This window comes from Colias eurytheme, chromosome 11 (genome assembly GCF_061535395.1).
Source record: "Colias eurytheme isolate Ceu_HAF_F1 chromosome 11, ilColEury1 Martin Lab GWU primary, whole genome shotgun sequence".
NCBI classification, from domain to species: domain Eukaryota; kingdom Metazoa; phylum Arthropoda; class Insecta; order Lepidoptera; family Pieridae; genus Colias; species Colias eurytheme.
The window spans coordinates 8,543,446-8,564,158 of NC_142990.1; the positions used below are offsets into that span (position 1 = coordinate 8,543,446).

The 20,713-nt window shown below is 39.2% G+C and overlaps 1 protein-coding gene across 1 annotated transcript; it reads left to right on the plus strand.

Annotated features, from left to right (window-relative positions):
• The first annotated feature begins 71 nt into the window (after nucleotides 1-71).
• Nucleotides 72-20,713, plus strand: cdm (importin-13-like protein cdm). The gene is made up of 17 exons (XM_090107177.1): nucleotides 72-417; nucleotides 2,399-2,566; nucleotides 2,654-2,770; nucleotides 3,096-3,208; nucleotides 3,471-3,647; nucleotides 4,313-4,499; nucleotides 4,882-5,124; nucleotides 5,355-5,531; nucleotides 6,264-6,498; nucleotides 8,538-8,746; nucleotides 11,983-12,126; nucleotides 12,256-12,405; nucleotides 13,238-13,375; nucleotides 13,974-14,205; nucleotides 17,051-17,188; nucleotides 17,324-17,504; nucleotides 19,874-20,713. The coding sequence occupies exons 1-17, from the start codon at nucleotides 265-267 to the stop codon at nucleotides 19,992-19,994; spliced, it is 2,883 nt and encodes a 960-aa protein (XP_089963303.1). The 5' UTR covers nucleotides 72-264; the 3' UTR covers nucleotides 19,995-20,713.

Sequence of the window (20,713 nt, forward strand, 5' to 3'; positions counted from 1 at the left end):
TAACACGACCACGCGTCATTGTCATATTTAATTTATCTGTCATTTTCATTTTTAAGTCTTTGACAATTGACGTTAATCAGCGGGTACCTACCTATCAATAATATTGAGATTTCTTCAACTTAAAAAATTAAAATCATTTATTAAATTATTTACCACCGTTCACCATATATTCATGATTATCCGAACAGCAAAAGCGTGGTGGTATTAATTGTATTCTTGAATGCTATGTTCTTGTGTGGATAAATTTTACTCGTCGTTGTAGCGATGGAGTACACAACGCAGAATTTAGAATATGCGGTGTCCGTATTTTACAACGGCGAGCAAGCAGAACGAGCAAAAGCTCATACTTGGTTGACTGCTGCGCAAAGGGTTCCTGAAGCCTGGAATTTTGTATGGGATCTCCTACAACCTACCAAGGTAATTGATTACATCAAAGACAATAATTAAAGTGAGATGTTTCCTTGCTTATTTTATTAATGTATCTTTTCTACTTAATTCTTTTGATTAAACACTTTCAGCCGTACAAATAAACGAGTTATAACATTTTATGCAAAGAATAAACTAAGAATAAGAAAAAATCATACAAATAAACACGAAATAAATGTAACCTAGTATAACTTCGTAATAAGTATTCATACTAATGCTATTCCGTCCTTATTACGGCTACCACCCTAGTATAAGTCTGACATAACCGAGTTATAACATATCTTTTAGTACATTGTGCTGTGTTTTACAAGTTTAATCCATCAGTCCTCGGAATCACAGACACAATAGAAAATCTATTGTGTCGCGCCCCGATCGGGCCTTACGGTGGTCAATGGGTTAAGAAGCAATTTGAGATAATAGCAATGAGAGTAATACGAGAAGTAGGAAAACTTGAGCAAATTAATAATTTCATTACGTACCTATTGAAATGGAAAATTTTGTATGAAATGTCAAAATATACGAAATTATGAAAAACCCTTTTGATATTTATAATGATTTATTTATTTACAACATGCGCCAAACCATACATACATAAAACTTATTTCTAAACTTATCACAATAATATACACTTTCGTTGAAAATATAAATCTTCTAAGCCTGGAGTTGTATGTTTTGAGTAGCAGTTATTTGGCAACTCTCTATCTCAAGGTGGGTTTATCTTCTGTTCTCCAGATATTGGATAGCGTTAACTATCATTTGCTTGCATATTTAATGATATATTTAAATTATTTCCAATAAATATTTAAAAAATAAATAAACAGAACATCGTATGATGAAACTTCACAACAAATTCGACGAAGTCAAACGAGCGTCAGCAAAATGACAGCACCAAGGCTTAGTGACATATCGATCGATTGCGAGCGGTTTCAAAGCGGAGCGGGTGCGCAACGAATACGTTGCGGGCGCGCAACGAACACGCCGCGGATGCGCAGCGAACACGTCGCGGACGCGCAACGATTTCGCTGCGAATAGAAGCGTCGACGCCATTTTGTATACTCTCGCACAAAAGCCAGCTCTTCCGCCTTGCCTAACTTCCATTCAATATTTCCATCGTTTCTGTAGCACTCAATTTTTTAACCGTACTGTGGAAATGCACTTACTTAACTAAAGATGTAATAGTAACAACTGGAGTTGTTAAAAAAGGTGCTATAAAATTGAATTACTAGGACTAGTGAGTTGCTGGTTGCTTGATAAAATTTTCTACTCACTGCTACCTATTTACCTAATAATAAGATAGACCTGTTTTAGTTAAGGAGCTTTAACATTTATTTCACTAATGAACTTTCTTTATGAGCAATTAAGTTATCTGATTGCATTTCGACCAAGATTTAATGGATAAAAAAATACCCTAAACATTAACATGTTATGAAACTCGTAAAAAATAATGATCTCATAATCATTATACTATCACAAGTTTTAAGTAACAACCAGCACGGATTCCATTTTGTTAATGAGTGTACATGACTGCGACGTAAACGTTGCGCATCTGCCACGCGTCCGAAACGAATTCGCTGCGCAACCGCGGCGTGTTCGTTGCGCGCCCGCAACGTATTCGTTGCGCACCCGCTCCGCTTTGAAACCGCTCGCAATCCGCTAGTGTGATATGTCACTTAGCCGTAGACAATTTCAATGTTTTTCATAATTTTGTGAATGAATTGCGACGTTGCCGCTTCGCGCCTATTGCATAGCGTGAGCATAGATACATCGACGTTATTCCAAATTTATTTGTAAGAAATTATGACATCCTTATTCTTTATTTATTCTTATCATATCTATGCATTGCATAAGGTTTGAATAAGCAAGTTTTTATTTGTACGGCTGTTTAAGTTCAGGCTATGGCTGTTCTTAAACTGTCTATCCACTTCCACAGTTATTTCCAGTATTCTAAAACTACTCCATCTGCTTATTACAGGGAACAGAGATTCAGTTTTTTGCAGCTACTACATTGCATACAAAGATTCTTCGTTGTTGGAATGAATTGCCATCTGAAAGCTATGAAGAGTTGAAAAATAAATTACTTCAATCTGTTATTACTTATGCTAATGGGCCAAAAATTGTAACAAATCGCTTATGTATAAGTGTAAGTACCTATATGACATAATGTAGACTATTGACTGTATGCTATTTTTCAATTTATTAATCTGTAATGTTACATTTTCCATTTTAGTTGGCAGCTTTCATTCTCCAGAGAGGTTCGGAGGATCTTCCTAGTACACTAGTTCCGTTATCATCCACACAGAATTCCTCCTTGCTTCTAGAAGTTCTTACTGTAATACCAGAAGAAGTGAGTTTATAATATTTTATAATAATGAATAAAAATGCTGCTTTTAGATTTATAATTTAATTAATATTATGTAATTTATTACATAGTGTATTTGATTCAGTCAAAGTATAAAAAGGGCAGGTGTCAGAAGTGAAACTTCTTTGGTAAGATGCGAAGATACCATAATCGTCACCTTACTCCATGACATGACAGTATTGCCATCACGTGACCTTGAAATTTTACTCTCAACGTGCCTAAAACACGTGCCACTTCAAAAATATTTCATAAATGAATATAGTATTATATAAAAGTGTATAAACAATAAACATAATCTAAATGTTTTTAGTACAACAGTATGACAATGGGAACATCACTAAGGAGCAAAAATCGTGCCGCACTACATCAAGCTTGTTCTATGGTGATGGATGATATGTTGAGGATACTGCAGACAGTCTTTAAGTTAGTATTCTGTTTTTTTTTTGTTCAAAAGTAATTTTATAATGTATACAGGTTGTAAAATCTTCGTACATAACCTACAACCCCGTACACAGGTATCATACGTATTTTAGGCCTTATCATTGACATGTGATTTTTATTGAATTGGGGTACATTTGCCTATTTTTATTTTAATTGTATGTTCAATAAATATAACTTTTTGTGTTTATAAAACGTGACGACTACCAATCAAAACAGCTTATTTATTATATGTTCTCAATTACAGTGATTACAGTAACAGTCCACCGAGCGAAGAAACTATAAACTCATGGACATTGGCAGCATCATGTGCAGCTAGCTGGCTCTCGCTAGGTAGCGATGAATCTACGGATTCACCAATCTCATTCACAGACAGAACTCCTATGTTAAGAGCTCTCCAAACAGCTGTTCATGTTTTGTATGTGTAAGTGAATAGTGTCCCAATTTATTCAACTTTCTGTAATGTCTTTGGTTTAATGTGATGCTATGTCTGTCTATTGGTCTATTCCATGTCACCATTTTGAATTTCATAATTGTTCAGTGTTATTGGCTTTTTTTTTTCTTTTTTTTTATGACAGAGCAAGCAAAGGGGCAGGTGGGCCACCTGATGTTAAGTGGTCACCACCACCCATAAACACCTGTAACACTTCTAAGTGTTACAGGTGCTTTGCCGGCCTTTTATGGACAAATAAGCTCTTTTCTTGAAGGCCCCAATGTCGTAGTTGTTCGGGAACACCGCAGGTGTTATTGGCTTTCCTAATTACTTCCTATGTGTAAGGGTTATCTATATGTGCATTAGTTTGGAAGTATAGATTTTGTAACATTTCATAATGTATGTAAAGACTTATTTTGATGATTTAATAAAAAATCTTAAGATTAATATTTATCAAGTATTCTTATGAAGGTTTTAAACTAGAATTCAAAAATTTACAAATCAAACTGTTACAACTTTACAAGTATATAAAAATTGTATTCATAGAATTTAGATTAAAAAAAGTTGTTCGCTTTACTCTACCAAACACTACCAAAACAAAACTCGATAGGTTTTTTTTTAAGTTTCTTTGTTATAGCTTTATTTTATACCAACAGGAGCAACGGCGTCGTGAGCGGGTCGGCTCTAGAAGCGTGCGAAGCGTGCCTTTCAGCGGTACGAGTAGCGGGCACGCACGGAGACGCGCACCGCCACCAGCGGGCTGCGCGTGCATTGCTATCTGATCTAGCGAGCTTCGTAGCGCCTGTTATGGCGGAGTACAACGTGCCCGACTCGGTTAATGAGGTACGTGTGCGTTCTAGAAGGTTCTATGAGTGGAGGGTGTGGAATGTTCTAGAAGGTTCAGTGACGCGTACCGCCACCAACGAGCCGCGCGTGCATTGCTGTTTCGGTAATTGAGGTGCGTGTGGAACGTTCTAGAATGTTCGATGACGCGTACCGCCACCAGCAGGCCGCGCTCTCACTGCTCTTATTTAGTAGATTTATATTTGTTTAATATTCGAATTTGCATACTGATTGATAATAATAATTAAATATGAGTTTATGATAGAATAGCCGCTCTGGTGTGATTGAATATAAAATAAGTAACTTGATCTAAATAATTTTAACAGCATTAAAAATTTTCAATAATATTTTCGTCTCTTTCAGTGCATATTTTTTTTTATAGGAATTGCTGTGCGCCTTGATCACATGTTGCGTCGCCGTAGCTGAATGTCACTCCGGGACGTTAGTGCAAATGGTGCAAGAGGGCACCGAGGCTGGGGGCGAAGGCAGCAGTGCGGGGGCGGAGGCCGGCGCGGGGGGCAAACTCCTACTGCAGCTGCTGCTCGCTGCGCAGGCGTCGCCGGGCTACTACCCGCTGCATGAAACAAGATCGAACCTGCTGTTTGGCTTCTGGTACACTTTGCAGGTTCAATATTGCACTTATTAATGTTGATGTCCCACTATGATTTATTTGAAAGTCGATTTTTTTTGGAGAAACCATTTTATGTTCCGTTTTAGAAATTGATTGATGAAAAATAATATTGTTTCTTATAAAGTTATTATTATACCACGTTTGCGATAAATTTATGATAAAATGATTTATTTATTAATAAAAATATACTTCTGATACATAAAGGTACATATTAATTTTTACAGGATGAAATACTGAATGTGACAGATGGCACAGAGAAAATGCAACCGATATGGCGAGATGTCTTTTCGCAGCTACTTGTGACTTTAATAACAAAGTCTGAAATGCCACCAGACTCAGACCTATCGCAGGATGATCTAGAACTCATGAGGTGCTATCGACAGGATGTTGGAGATGCAATTGTAAGTATGATATGCCTTTAATTAATACATTTATGATCTTACTAGCTGCTTCGCGTGGTTTCACCCCCGTGGCTCCACTCCTGCTAGTCTTAGCGTGATGATATACAGCCTATAGCCTTCCTCGATAAATGGGCTATCTAACACCGAAATTTTTTTTCAAATCGGACCAGTAGTTCCCGAGATTAGCGCGTTCAAACAAACAAACAAACAAACTCTTCAGCTTTATAATATTAGTATAGATAATTCTCACCCGCACACTTATAAATTAGCACTATCTAATTCATGCAATTTATTCTGCTCTCAATAGTTTAAAAAGAAAAATTGTCATGGCTTTTCTACTCTTATCTGTTGTATGCTGTTATTTAGCTCTCCTTCATAAACGGACTAGCCAACACAAAAATAATATTTCAATTCAAAGAACCATTTCCTGTTAGCGTTTTCAACCAATCAAACACTTTACATCTTTTTTATAAAAATATGGAAACGCTTTATCTCGATCTCGCTTGCTAATAAGCGAATATGAAAAAAAGAAAAAATTTGAAGTGAAAACTTTTTTAGCGGCGTTGGGTATAAAATCTTAAACTCGCGTCAGGACACGTGACCTGATCGAAAAAGCGTAAGACGGATGGATATCAAACATGCTCAACGTTAATAAACAAGTTTTCACTTCTGCCGGCACTCCCGGAGTGCAACCCGTCTTTTTTTAGTAAAATGTATGAATCTCGTGACTAGATGTACTGCTACGCGGTGCTCGGCGAGTGGTGCTGGGAGGTGGTGGAGCGCGCGTTCACGGGCGCGCACACGGAGGGGCGGCGCGAGGCCGTGCTGCACGCCTTCGCGGCGCTCGCTGACGTGGCGCGCCATGTCAACGCGCCCGCCTCGCTGCCCGCCATGTTGCGGCATGCGGTGCGCTTGGTGGGCGACACGACGGACCAACGCACGCTCGATACTGCGTTGGATTGTATCGGTACGTACGAGAAGAGATGATTTATCTGTATTAACTATTTATCAACAGTGCTATCGAACGGAATTTGTTAAAATTGGAACGATTTCAATGGAATTGTTTTTAGAGTAAGTTATCCAATTTTATTGCATCATTTCGTTTTCTTCTACTTGTCATTAGGTTTAAAAGAATTACTACAATTTGCTGATAGTAGTCTATTAAATTTATTTTTTGTTTCGATATTAATAATAATTTAATAATTGTCGAGATACCCATTCGATCCCCACTACTTACATTTTTAATTGTCCATTCAGTCTATATAACGCGGCATTTACGTTCTTATCCAATCTGGATAATACAGGGTGTCCCAAAAAGTATGGATGAACTGAAGCCAGGAGGTAGAGGACCTAGAGGGCTATCCAAATCACCCCCATGTATGTTATGCGATTTTTCGTAGTTTCGGAGTTATGATTCTTTTTTCAATTTTTCACTTATCGCCGAGTACGATGAGATTTTGACTCATGGTGACGTCAATTATTGCGGTAGATGCTTGATTTTTTTTGTGTGCTAAGCTGAAAGATAGGCCAATTCAGTATGGTAACATTTACTGTCGTAAGATCTTTGAATGGAATAAAAAAAAGAATTAAATGCCAAGAAAGATAAAATCACCCAGTAAGTTCACAACTTCAAGGGCCCGTAAAAAAATAAAATCACATAAAAAAAGTTTTCCGTTTGGCTTTTAAAAACTTGCTCTATCCATCAGGTAGCTACCCTAAAAATTTAATTTTATTATTCAGAAGGCTTCAATCGAAAAATTGAAATCTAAATGTGGTAAGTGCAAAAATTTAATTAACATGATGATTAATAAAAACAAATTAAAACCAATAACAAGGTGTTTAATTACCAGAATTTTTTAAAATAACCCCGCTGTTGGTCAATGCAAGTGCGACATCACCGTAAAAAGTGGTATTTTAAATGTCTGAATGCCCTTTTATCATTTTTAATGGTTTCTTTTGCTACTATGAATTTCGGGGTTATTTCGTCCAAATTGTGGCTTTCTCTCGTTTATGTAGGTAGTATTCCCTCGGAAAAAAATCAATGGGATTTATGTCTGGGGACCGTGTAGGCCAGGCTAAAGAGCAAAGATACCCTGAAAGATGGATTGGTCGTTGCAGCCTGCGCATGCGTCGGTGACGCCTGCCTTAAAGCCTGGCCTACACGGTCCCCAGACATAAATCCCATTGATTTTTTTCCGAGGGAATACTACAAAAACGAGAGAAAGCCACAATTTGGACGAAATAACCCCGAAATTCATAGTAGCAAAAGAAACCATTAAAAATGATATAAGGGCATTCAGACATTTAAAATACCACTTTTTACGGTGATGTCGCACTTGCATTGACCAACAGCGGGGTTATTTTAAAAATTTCTGGTAATTAAACACCTTGTTATTGGTTTTAATTTGTTTTTATTAATCATCATGTTAATTAAATTTTTGCACTTACCACATTTAGATTTCAATTTTTCGATTGAAGCCTTCTGAATAATAAAATTAAATTTTTAGGATAGCTACCTGATGGATAGAGCAAGTTTTTAAAAGCCAAACGGAAAACTTTTTTTATGTGATTTTATTTTTTTACGGGCCCTTGAAGTTGTGAACTTACTGGGTGATTTTATCTTTCTTGGCATTTAATTCTTTTTTTTATTCCATTCAAAGATCTTACGACAGTAAATGTTACCATACTGAATTGGCCTATCTTTCAGCTTAGCACACAAAAAAATCAAGCATCTACCGCAATAATTGACGTCACCATGAGTCAAAATCTCATCGTACTCGGCGATAAGTGAAAAATTGAAAAAAGAGTCATAACTCCGAAACTACGAAAAATCGCATAACATACATGGGGGTGATTCGGATAGCCCTCTAGGTCCTCTACCTCCTGGCTTCAGTTCATCCATACTTTTTGGGACACCCTGTATATGCCACTCACTATAATTTGTCCATTCGTACTATACAATGCGCTATTTACGTCTCAATCCGTTCACACCACATCTGTCTACAGGCACATACGCATCGTGGATATGCTGGCTGGAAGCAGAAGCGGCGGATCGCGTGGCGGGCTCGGAGCCGCTCGGCATGCAGTGCGTGCGCGCGGCGGGCGCGGCGCTGGCCCGCAGCCCGGTGGCCGCCGCGCTCGCGCTGCGCCGCCTCGCGTGCGAATGCGCCGCGCCCGCTGCGGCGCTCGTGCATGATATCGTGCAGGCCGCGCTGGTATGTGCGATTGTAATATCTATATTTATGTAATAATAATGACTGTATGTGAAGATATTAATCAGATTCTGTAATAAATATTAATGCAGTTAAAAAAGACGGGTTGCACTCCGGGAGTGCCGGCAGAAGTGAAAACTTGATTATTAACGTTGAGCATGTTTGATATCCATCCGTCTTACGCTCTTTCAATCAGGTCACGTGTCCTGACGCGAGTTTAAGATTTTATACCCATTACAGAAAAAGTGCTCAACGCCGCTAAAGAAGTTTTCACTTCAAAAAATCAAAGACTTCAAAAAATCGCAAGAAATTATTATATTGATAAAAAAGTTTGAAATAACTGTCCGTTTAAAATATAAGTGAAAATCGTTAAAAAAACATGTCGGTTACATACAAACTTAGAAATATACGAGTGAAGCTAATAAAGACGTGTTAAAAAGCGTTGACATTTTATTTTATACACTAGATTTCCGCCCGCGGCTTCGCCCGCGTTTTCAAAGGAAAACCCGCATAGTTCCCGTTCCCGTGGGATTTCCGGGATAAAACTATATAGATAAAACCTACCCTATATGTGTTACAATGAAATTTAGCACACATAATATATGTGTTCATTCGGTTCAGTAGTATTTTCCTGACGTATAGAAATTTTCCTGGCTTATCGAAATTTTCCTGGCGTATAGAAATTTTCCTGACGTATGGAAATTTCCCTGCCTTATAGAAATTTTGCTGGCGTATAGAAATTTTCCCGACGCATAGAAATTTTCCTGACGTATAGAAATTTTCCTGGCTTATAGAATTTTTCCTGACGTATAAAAATTTTCCTGGCTTATCGAAATTTTCCTGGCGTATAGAAATTTTCCTGACGTATAGAAATTTCCCTGCCTTATAAAAATTTTGCTGGCGTATAGAAATTTTCCCGACGTATAGAAATTTTCCTGACGTATAGAAATTTTCCTGGCTTATAGAATTTTTCCTGACGTATAGAAATTTTCCTGCCTTATAAAAATTTTCCTGACGTATAGAAATTTTCCGGACTTATGGAAATTTTCCTGTCTTAAATTTTCCTTTCTCATTGAAATTTTCCTGGCGTATACAATTTTTCCTCGCTTATAAACATTTTTCTGGCTTATACAAATTTTTCATATCTATATGTATAATTTTGCTAAATAATAATTGAATTCGTTTTGAAATACTTTATAATTTTTAGTGTTTCAAAACCCGCATAGTTCCCGTTCCCGTGGGATTTCCGGGATAAAACCTATGTGTTACAATGAAATTTCAGTAGTATTTTCCTAACGTATAGAAATTTTCCTGGCTTATAGAAATTTTCCCGACGCATAGAAATTTTCCTGACGTATAGAAATTTTCCTGGCTTATAGAATTTTTCATGGCGTATAGAAATTTTCCTGGCTTATAAAAATTTTCCTGACGTATAGAAATTTTCCGGATTAATGGAAATTTTCCTGGCCTATAGAATTTTTTCTGGCTTATAAACATTTTTCGGGCTTATACAAATTTTCCATATCTATATAATTTTGCGGCAGAGAAATTTTCCTCACGTATAGAAATTTTCCTTGTTTATAGAAATTTTCCTGGCGTATAGAAATTTTCCGGACTTATGGATTTTTCCTGACTTATAGAAATTTTTGCGGCAAAGAGAATTTTTCCTCACGTATAGAAATTTTCCTGGCTTATAGAGTTTTTCCTGACGTATAGAAATTTTCCTGGCTTATAAAAATTTTCCTTACGTATAGAAATTTTCCGGACTTATGGAAATTTTCCTGGCGTATAGAATTTTTTATGGCTTATAAACATTTTTCTGGCTTATACAAATTTTCCATATCTATATAATTTTGCGGCAGAGAAATTTTCCTCACGTATAGAAATTTTCCTTGTTTATAGAAATTTTCCTGGCGTATAGAAATTTTTCGGACTTATGGATTTTTCCTGACATAGAAATTTTTGCGGCAAAGAGAAATTTTCCTCACGTATAGAAATTTTCCTGGCTTATATAAATTTTCTTGACGTATAGAAATTTTCCTGGCGTATAGACATTTTCCTGACGTATAGAAATTTTCCTGACTTATAGAAATTTTCCTGACGTATAGAAATTTTCCTTGTGTATAGAAAATTTCCTGGCGTATAGAAATTTTCCTTTCTTATGGAAATTTCCCAGCTTATAGAAATTTTCCCGACTTATGGAAATTTTCCTGACTTATAGAAATTTTTCCTGACATCGTATTTTTTCTGTCAGTCGAAATTTCCCTAACTATTATTAAAATCATTATCTTCCTAAAATTGGAAATTTTTACGACTGATTAAAGTAAACCCGCAACTTCCTTCCGCGTACGGTGAAACTGTGGAACGATCTGCAACCTGCGGTGTTCCCGAACAACTGCGACATTGGGGCCTTCAAGATAAGAGCTTATTTGTCCATAAAAGGCCGGCAAAGCACCTGTAACACTTCTAGTGTTACAAGTGTTTATGGGCGGTGGTGACCACTTAACATCAGGTGGCCCAACTGCTCCTTTGCTTGCTCTGACATAAAAAAAAAACACTCACCTATTCCCACCCACATCCCGTACGCTATGCTCTCTATCCACAGGCCGCGCGTGCGCAGAATGGCTCAGTATCTGCATAGCTAGCGAACGTATAAACTCGCCCGGTCGTTGGGCGCTTTCACCAGGGCCCTGGAATTATGGAATTATTATTAACTAGCTTTCCACTCGCGGCTTTGCCCGAAAAGTCAAAGAAAAACCCGCATAGTTCCTGTTCCCGGGGGATTACCGGGATAAAACCTATCCTATGTCCCGGGGTAAAAAGTAGCCTATGTCCTTTCTCAGGTATATCTCGCTAGAACGTGCTCTATACCAAATTTCATGCAAATTGGTTCAGTAGTTAAGGCGTGATTGAGTAACAGACAGACAGAGTTACTTTCGCATTTATAATATCATTCATCTTTGTTAATTTTGTACATTAGAAAGAAATATTATTTGGTACAGGCAGGCGAGGAATATAATGTCATTAGCGCGAGCATATGTTACGGACGCATTAATTCGATTGTTATATTAATTATATTTATTACTATCTTTCTGTGTCATATGTGGGATATTTCTATCACAGGCATAATTACAAAATATTTTTAACAACGCAAGAATACACAACGATGCTCAGTGCGATCGTAACATATTTCCTTCGTTAAATAACATTAAATAAATGAAAATAATATGGTATGTCAGAGCGCGGAGGGCACGTCGGACGCGTGGGTGCGGCGGCAGCTGACGAGCGCGGCCGGCGCGGCGCTGGCGGCCAGCGACCCGCGCACCGCCCTGCCGCTGCTCACCCGCCTCGCGCAACACATCGCCACGCAGATCGCCATGCAGGTACATAATATTACAGCAAAAATGACAGCAACCTTCAAAATTACAAACGCATTTTTTTTTATTAAAAGCGAGGTTAAATGGGTAAATTAAAAAAAATATTAAAAAAAATCGTCGATGCTTTATTTGCAGTCCCAAACGGAGAGCGGCGGCACGGTGGCGGCAGAGTGCGGCGCGGCGCTGATGGCGGGGCTGAGCTGCCAGCCGCCGCTCGCCGCGCAGCTGCTGCGCGCGCTGCTGCCCGCGCTCGCCGCCATGCCGCACGTGCCGCGCCTGGTGGAGGTGAGCGGGCCACTAGTAGTATAGATACGGCGGAGTGCGGCGCGGCGCTGATGGCGGGGCTGAGCTGCCAGCCGCCGCTCGCCGCGCAGCTGCTGCGCGCGCTGCTGCCCGCGCTCGCCGCCATGCCGCACGTGCCGCGCCTGGTGGAGGTGAGCGGGCCACTAGCTATACGGTCCAACTATTAGTGATTAAGGGCGGCCGTACACGGACCGCTTCAAGCAGTCGACTGCTTGACCGCGACCGCGCGGTGAACTATAGACATTCATTCACTGCCGTATACGGCCTGCTCGAGCAGTCGCGACCGCTTCGAGCCGTCAACGACCGACCGCTCCAGCAGTCCGTGTATGTCGTTCAGCCGTTAACTGCTCCAGTAGGCCGTGTACGGCCGACCTAATGGAGATGGTGGGACTTTCGATACCATACACACAACCCTCTTTAAAATTCTACACAAAAAATTGACCAATTTCCTGCTTTATTATAACACTACATTTGTGTACACAGACGTGTGCGCAACTGTGTGATTCGAACAAAAAATTACATCCACTGCGCTGTCATCTACTGATTTTGCACGTTTTTTGCGTGCGCGAAGATGTCGCTACAACGTACGCAATAGATAGCGAGTTTTAAGAACATGCAATGATACCATTAAAATATGGTGTGTCTCTTGCCAAACTTAGTTCAAAAATGTTACAAAAATATGTTAGCTGTTAACGAATTGGACAGTTATTACGAATAAATTTTTGGCAAGGTCAAGAACCTATATCTCTTGCTAGGATTTACCTAAAAGCGGATTGTACAATACATTGAAATTTATTTGTTTTTATTTTTTCAGCCGATGTTTTTAGTTCTGAAGCAAACAGTGTCCACAATGATGGGCGACTGTGTGCCTTTTATAGACCAGATCTCGCAGCTCACTATCACAGCCTTCAACACGAAGCCCTGTCCTATTGGCTTGGATGTTGTAAAACTTGTAAGTTTTCAATTTCAATATTTCTTTATATGTAATTTATAACAATAAAAACTACATCTGCATACAAAACAAATAACAAGCCGTGGCAACTTGTAATAAAAACAACACTCGGCTATCTATTTGTATCTTTTATATATGTAATCATGTAATGGTGTCTGTTTTGTTTTTAAATTATTGTCCTTATAAAAAAATGTCTACACATGTGTATTGACAAAATAAATTGTTACCATGGGAATGTATGAATTTCCTTTTACTCCCTTTAAATTCATTACTATCTCTAGATACAAAAAAAAAATGTATGCGTGTACTAGAGTAATAAAAAATACTATTAATTCGCATTGCGACATGAAATAAAGACACTCAAACAACACTTTCGCATTAATAATACTTATTACAAAAAAAAACGCATAAATACACAAAAAAAAATTTTTTAAGTGAAACATTTTTGCGTTACGCCGTACGCGTGACATTTTTGCGTTACGCCGTACGCGTGACATTTTTGCGTTACGCCATACTCGCGACATTTTTAAGGTCATAGAGAAGTTTCACTTCTTACGTGTGTACTCTAGTACACGCACACATTTTTTTTTATTTCCAGCTAGTTCTAATGGTGGGTGAGGAATGCGAGCAAGTGAAGGAAGTGTTACTATCCGCGGTTTGTGCGACAGCTCGCTCACTGGCACAGAGTCAATTGACGAACACAACACCGCCCAAGTTCCAGAAACCGGATTTAGTTGAAGCGTTATTTACAATGCTGCATATGATGACGAGGAAGAAGCCGCATTTCATTGATGCGTTAGAGACTGTTGTGCCGGATCTCGTTCAGCTTGGTGAGTTGGGCTTCGCCTCATCACTCTCATCTTATTTTACATCATCTTGTTTTACAACGTTTTTCATTTCGATATTTTTCACTTTCATTCTTTTCTTTTTATATGGAGAATATCGTCAGTTGTAATAGAATCTATTTTATAGTGCATTAGACGCGAATTTACTGTGAGAGTAATTGTATTTGTATTATCAGAAGACAAAATAAAATAACGATATCTCAAGTATTCATTTATTACAATAAAACTTGATTAAATACGATAAATATTTACAAGAGGGTTACACGTGGCACATTGTATCAATCATATAATTGGGTACAATCATTAGCAATACTTTTATAACATATTTAAATTTAAATCTTCTACCTTGTATACACCAGAGTCGTTCTCGTCGTCAGGAGCGCTGGTGCAGTGAACTCCCATAAATAATTTAGTTATACCTGCTCATTATTTAAAATCTATCGTAAAAAACTCCAATACTAATATCAATAAAATAAGTACCTTTACACATTACAAATAAAATACTCTTACACTCTTACACTCTTGATCATTTAATAAGTAACGCGCGAAAAGGAGCTTACGGAGCGCTCTCGATTGCGCTCCTATGAAACAACATTCAGTACACTCCCTACATACGAAATCCAATAAGAGTGAATGAGAAATTTCGCCACAGTCCTGCGCGTGCAACAAAAGATTTACTATGGAAAAATAGCCATTTTCGGAGCGCCGCTCTCAAGCGACGTTGCACATCGCATGACAGCAGCATTGCGCGCGACGTTGCCACTCCTATATTATATACAAACACTATGAATACGCTCGCGAATTCTCATTCGGGGATTTTCTAATTTTGCTAAATAATAATTGAATTCGTCTTGAAATACTTTATAATTTTTAGTGTTTATATAGACACTACCGTTTTACCTAATGTTCCGATAATGCTATGCTATCATTTTTGTAATTGTACCTGTGTATTCTCCAAATAAATAAACACTAGATTTCCGCCCGCGGTTTCGCCCGCGTTTTCAAAGGAAAACCCGCATAGTTCCCGTTCCCGTGGGATTTCCGGGATAAAACCTACCCTGTTACAATGAAATTTAGCACACTTAATATATGTGTTCATTCGGTTCAGTAGTATTTTCCTGACGTATAGAAATTTTCGTGGCTTATCGAAATTTTCCTATCTTATCGAAATTTTCCTGGCGTATAGAAATTTACCTGACGTATAGAAATTTTCCTGCCTTAAAGAAATGTTGCTGGCTTATAGAAATTTTCCCGACGCATAGAAATTTTCCTGACGTATAGAAATTTTCCTGGCTTATAGAATTTTTCCTGACGTATAGAAATTTTCCTGGCTTATAAAAATTTTCCTGACGTATAGAAATTTTCCGGACTTATGGAAATTTTCCTGTCTTAAATTTTCCTTTCTCATGGAAATTTTCCTGGCGTATTGAATTTTTTCTGGCTTATACAAATTTTTCATATCTATATAATTTTGCTAAATAATAATTGAATTCGTCTTGAAATACTTTATAATTTTTAGTGTTTATATAGACAAAAGTTTTCCGACCGCGGCTTCGCCCGCGTTTTCCAAGGAAAACCCGCATAGATCCCGTTCCCGTGGGATTTCCGGGATAAAAACCTACCCTATGTGTTAATATGAAATTTCAGTAGTATTTTCCTGACGTATAGAAATTTTCCTGGCTTATAAAAATTTTCCTGGCTTACAAAAATTTTCCTGACGTATAGAAATTTTTCCGGACTTATGGAAATTTTCCTGGCTTATAGAATTTTTTCTGGCTTATAAACTATCTTTCTGGCTTATACAAATTTTCCATATCTATATAATTTTGCGGCACAGAAATTTTCCTCACGTATAGAAATTTTCCTAGCGTATAGAAATTTTCCGGACTTATGGATTTTTCCTGTCTTATTGAAATTTTTGCGACAAAGAGAAATTTTCCTCACGTATAGAAATTTTCCAGGCTTATAGAGTTTTTCCGAACGTATAGAAATTTTCCTGGCTTATATAAATTTTTTCTGACGTATATAAATTTTCCTTTCGTATGGAAATTTTCGTGGCTTATAAATATTTTCCTGACTTATACAAATTTTCCTCATCTATATAAATTTTCCCGATGTATATAAATTTTCCTGACTTATAGAAATTTTCCTGACGTATAGAAATTTTCCTTGTTTATAGAAAATTTCCAGGCGTATAGAATTTTCCTTTCTTATGGAAATTTCCCAGCTTATAGAAATTTTCCCGACTTATGGAAATTTTCCTGACTTATAGAAATTTTTCCTGACATCATAATTTTTCTGTCAATCGAAATTTCCCTAACTATTGTTAAAATCATTATCTTCCTAAAATTGGAAATTTTTACGACTGATTAAAGTAAACCCGCAACTTCCTTCCGCGTACCGTGAAACTGTGGAACGATCTGCCACCTGCGGTGTTCCCGAACAACTACGACATTGGGGCCTTTATTTGTCCATAAAAGGCCGGCAAAGCACCTGTTACACTTCTAGTGTTACAAGTGTTTATGGGCGGTGGTGACCACTTAACATCAGGTGGCTCACCTGCTCCTTTGCTTGCTCTGACATAAAAAAAAACAAATTGGTTCAGTAGTTTAGGCGCAGTAGAGTAACAGACAGACAGACAGAGTTACTTTCGCATTTATAATATTAGTATGGATTTATAATGGTGGTGTAATGGTGCTCATTTTTTTGTAATAAATTATCCTGCTAACGCTATTGTATTTTCGTTGTTTTATTTCAAGTGAACACCCATACAATGTTGTCACGAGCCGCCTCTGGTATACACTACACTTAAAATTTTATGTGTCCGTAGCTTGCGGGTGCGTGCGTGTGTGGGAAGTACACGCAGCGCGCTCATCGTGCCTGTTTCTCAGCGCGCTGGCTGCGCGAAAACCGCGTGCGTTACGAGACGCAGCCCCAGAGCTCACGTATGCTGCGCTGCGGTGTATCGGTATGTTACACTGCTTCAATAAACATTGCCAGTTTAAATCACCACATCGCGTCTTATTAGGTTTTAGATACAGTTTTTTTCTACTTTATTTCTTCAGAATTGTGTTTTAAAATAAACTAAATTATTTTTTCCCAGGCGGTGCGAGTCCCCGCAACCAGATGGAGCCCCTAGCGGAACTACTGCTCGCACTGAACCGCGCCGCGTGGGGCTCCGGCGAGCTGGGCACGTGGCTGCGCGCGGCGCTCACGGCGCCCGACTTCCCCACGCACCACGCCACGCCGGCGCACAAGCACCGCTTCATTGATGCCGTGCTCAGGTGGGGAATGTTCTAGATACTTTCTTGAAGCTATTGCGGCCCACTTGAAGCAAAGTTTATTGACATTTGACAGTACACTGAATGAAACTACCACTACTCAGGAATGTGTGTGAACTATTTGTACACTTTGTAAAAGCCTTAACGCAAAGCGTATAGGTGAAAATTTTAAAAGACGCATACGTGTGTAAATACTGTGGCGGTATCGGATACCTTTTTTTTTTTTTTTTTTTTTTTTTAACGTTGGGAAATGCCTTTACGCATCCCCCTCGGCAGTTGTACTGTCCAAGGGGGTATGTGGGACTCGCTGCGAAGCCATACCCACTAAAACCCAACGGTGGCCGTCTATCACCCTGAGCGACGGGGGTTAACAGCCAGGCCTTGTACCCCCGCCGTCTGTGTGGCGGCTGCCGCGTCATGGCGACCCTCCGAGGCCCGGGAGCGTGTAATGGGCGCCGATATTAAACAATATCGCCGTTCCATTCCGGGCCTATCCACCTTACGTCGCGGGGGATCCGGTTTCCTTGCCGCGGGCATAGCTACAGTATGCGCGTATCTACGGAAACCTCCCGCGCGTTTTTTTCTCTAGGTTGTTTTATGGCTGGCGCTGGTCATATAGACGCCTGCGCCTGCCGGGTCTGCGTCGACGCAGAGGATCCGCCCCTGGGTCGTTTTCCCGGGCCCTCTCTGCGTCCTCCTTTCTCTTCATTACCGTCGCACAGAAAGTGGCGACGATCTTCCATGCGCGGTCATCGTCGGAGGAGACCATGGTCTCCACAAGAGTCTGCAGAGACAGCTGGGTGTCTGCTCCCAGCAGGCTCCGGAGGGACTCACGTTCGTCTGTCCAAGCTGGACAGTCTGCAAGGGTGTGTGAAGCCGAATCTTGTAGGCTGCTGCAATGATGGCAGGCGGGAGCCGGCTCACGGCCTATCCTGTGCAGGTAGTTGCCGAAGCACCCGTGGCCAGACAACACCTGCACCAGTCGGTAGCTGAGCGGACCCCACTGCCTGTCCACCCATTCCCTGAGTACCGGGCTGACAGCGTTCAATGTCCATGCCCCCACGCAAGACGAGTCCAGTTCCCGACGCCATCGGCGAAACACCGCGTCGCGAGCTTCTCGTTTCCATTCCAACAGCATTTCGGAGGTGAGGCCCTCGTCCTTCGCTCTTGCCTCCGCTCTTCGCCAGTAAACTTGTGAGAGGGCAGCGGCTTCAAGATGCCAAGGTGCAGTCCCGGCAATGACGCAAACCGCATCATAGGAGACGGTGCGATACGCCCTAGCCACTCTTATGGCCACCACTCGTTGTGACCGCCGCAGTACGACTGTATTGCGCGTCAGCAGCTTATCTGCCCATATTGGACACCCATACAGTGCTTGTGATCGCACAACCCCCGCGAAAAGTCGGCGACAGCCCCAGCTCGGCCCGGTCCTGTACCTGTCGTGGCGGTGTCGTCTACCTGTCGTATCGGTGTCGTGTACCTGTCGTATCAGTGTCGTCTACCTGTCGTGGCGGTGTCGTGTACCTGTCGTGTCGGTGTCGTGTACCTGTCGTATCAGTGTCGTCTACCTGTCGTGGCGGTGTCGTGTACCTGTCGTGGCGGTGTCGTCTACCTGTCGTATCGGTGTCGTGTACCTGTCGTATCGGTGTCGTCTACCTGTCGTATCGGTGTCGTGTACCTGTCGTGGCGGTGTCGGATACCTGTCGTATCGATGTCGGATATCTCATCAAGATAAAAAGTGCATACATACTTTCATTTGATATTTTTTTTTACTTAAGGGCCGATTTTTCAATCCTTGGATAAAACTTACCCGTCCAATAAAGTATTACGATAATATTAAAATGTCACCTGTAAACTGTCAAATACGGGCAATAAGAATACATTTTTTAGGACCGATTTTTCAATGCTTGGATAAAACTTATCCGTCCAATAAAGTATTACACGATAATATTAAAATGTCATGTAAACTGCCAAATACGGGCAATTAGAATACGTTTTTAAAATGGTAGTTTTATACATTATTCGACGAATAAGTTTTATCCAAGCATTGAAAAATCGGCCCTTAAATGGCAGTTTAATACGTTATTCGACGAATAAATTTTAACCACGAATTGAAAAATTAGCCCTAAATTTAATAGATCATTTGAAGGAAACTAATCAATACTTTTTTTATTAATGGTCTACAAAACATAACTTAAACTAATTATAACGTGTTGGAATTTAAATTCCTCCTTATAACAGGAATTTGGGTTCAGGCACTTTTTGTTACGGTTAATTGTGGTACATTTTATATTAACAATAAAAATATAAATATAACTTTACTGTAATAATACCTTTTGTTTATTTGTTAAATTAATCTTTTCTCATTGCAGGGAAAAAACCAGCAAGCGTAAATTACTGGAGTCGGTGCACGAATTCTCGCTCGTGTGTCGCGGGCTCGTTGACACCGAATACGCGAAACAGACCATCGCGTCCAAGCAATTAGTGACCTAAATGCTTTATACTTAAGGATTAAAATTAATTGTAATCTACGCAGACAGAATTTTAAATCTAAATGTTCTCCTACTGTTAATTTAAAGTTATACGTTATGTTTTATGCACACACCGTTGACATCGTACGCACAATGTTTTTCCTTGTTCTATGTAAATCCTTCAGCGATCTTTTTTTTTTTCATTTGTGGAAATAATAAAAAAAACAATAAGATAACAATAAGAAAAACATTTGATCGTTTTTCTGTGTTCAGTGACATTTTTCTTTTTATATTTTGTATCGTTTGTAAATAGTATATTTTCTGTATTGCCTATAAATTGTATGGAGGCATGAAGCGGCCTGCTCCGTCCGGGAAAAAGGACTAATTTTCCTTGAAAATTAATTGCTTATATTCTCTTGATGTTTGTAATAACGAAATGAAATTTGTGTCAACGTTACCAAGTTGTAAATTGATATGACACATGATTAGGCCGAATTAACCTATATGGTAAATATTCAAATAAGCTTGTTTCTTTAATAGTGTAACAAATTGCTGCCTACTTGCGACAACTTATTCATAAAAACAGGATACTAATATGTATCTAGATTACATATGTATTGTAATTTATTTAAAAATAATACCATGTAATTGTAATAATTTTCTCATTTGTAAATATTCATGTTCTCTTATAGACTAGATTGTAAATATAAGTTTTCTATTAAAATAAAATGATGCAATATA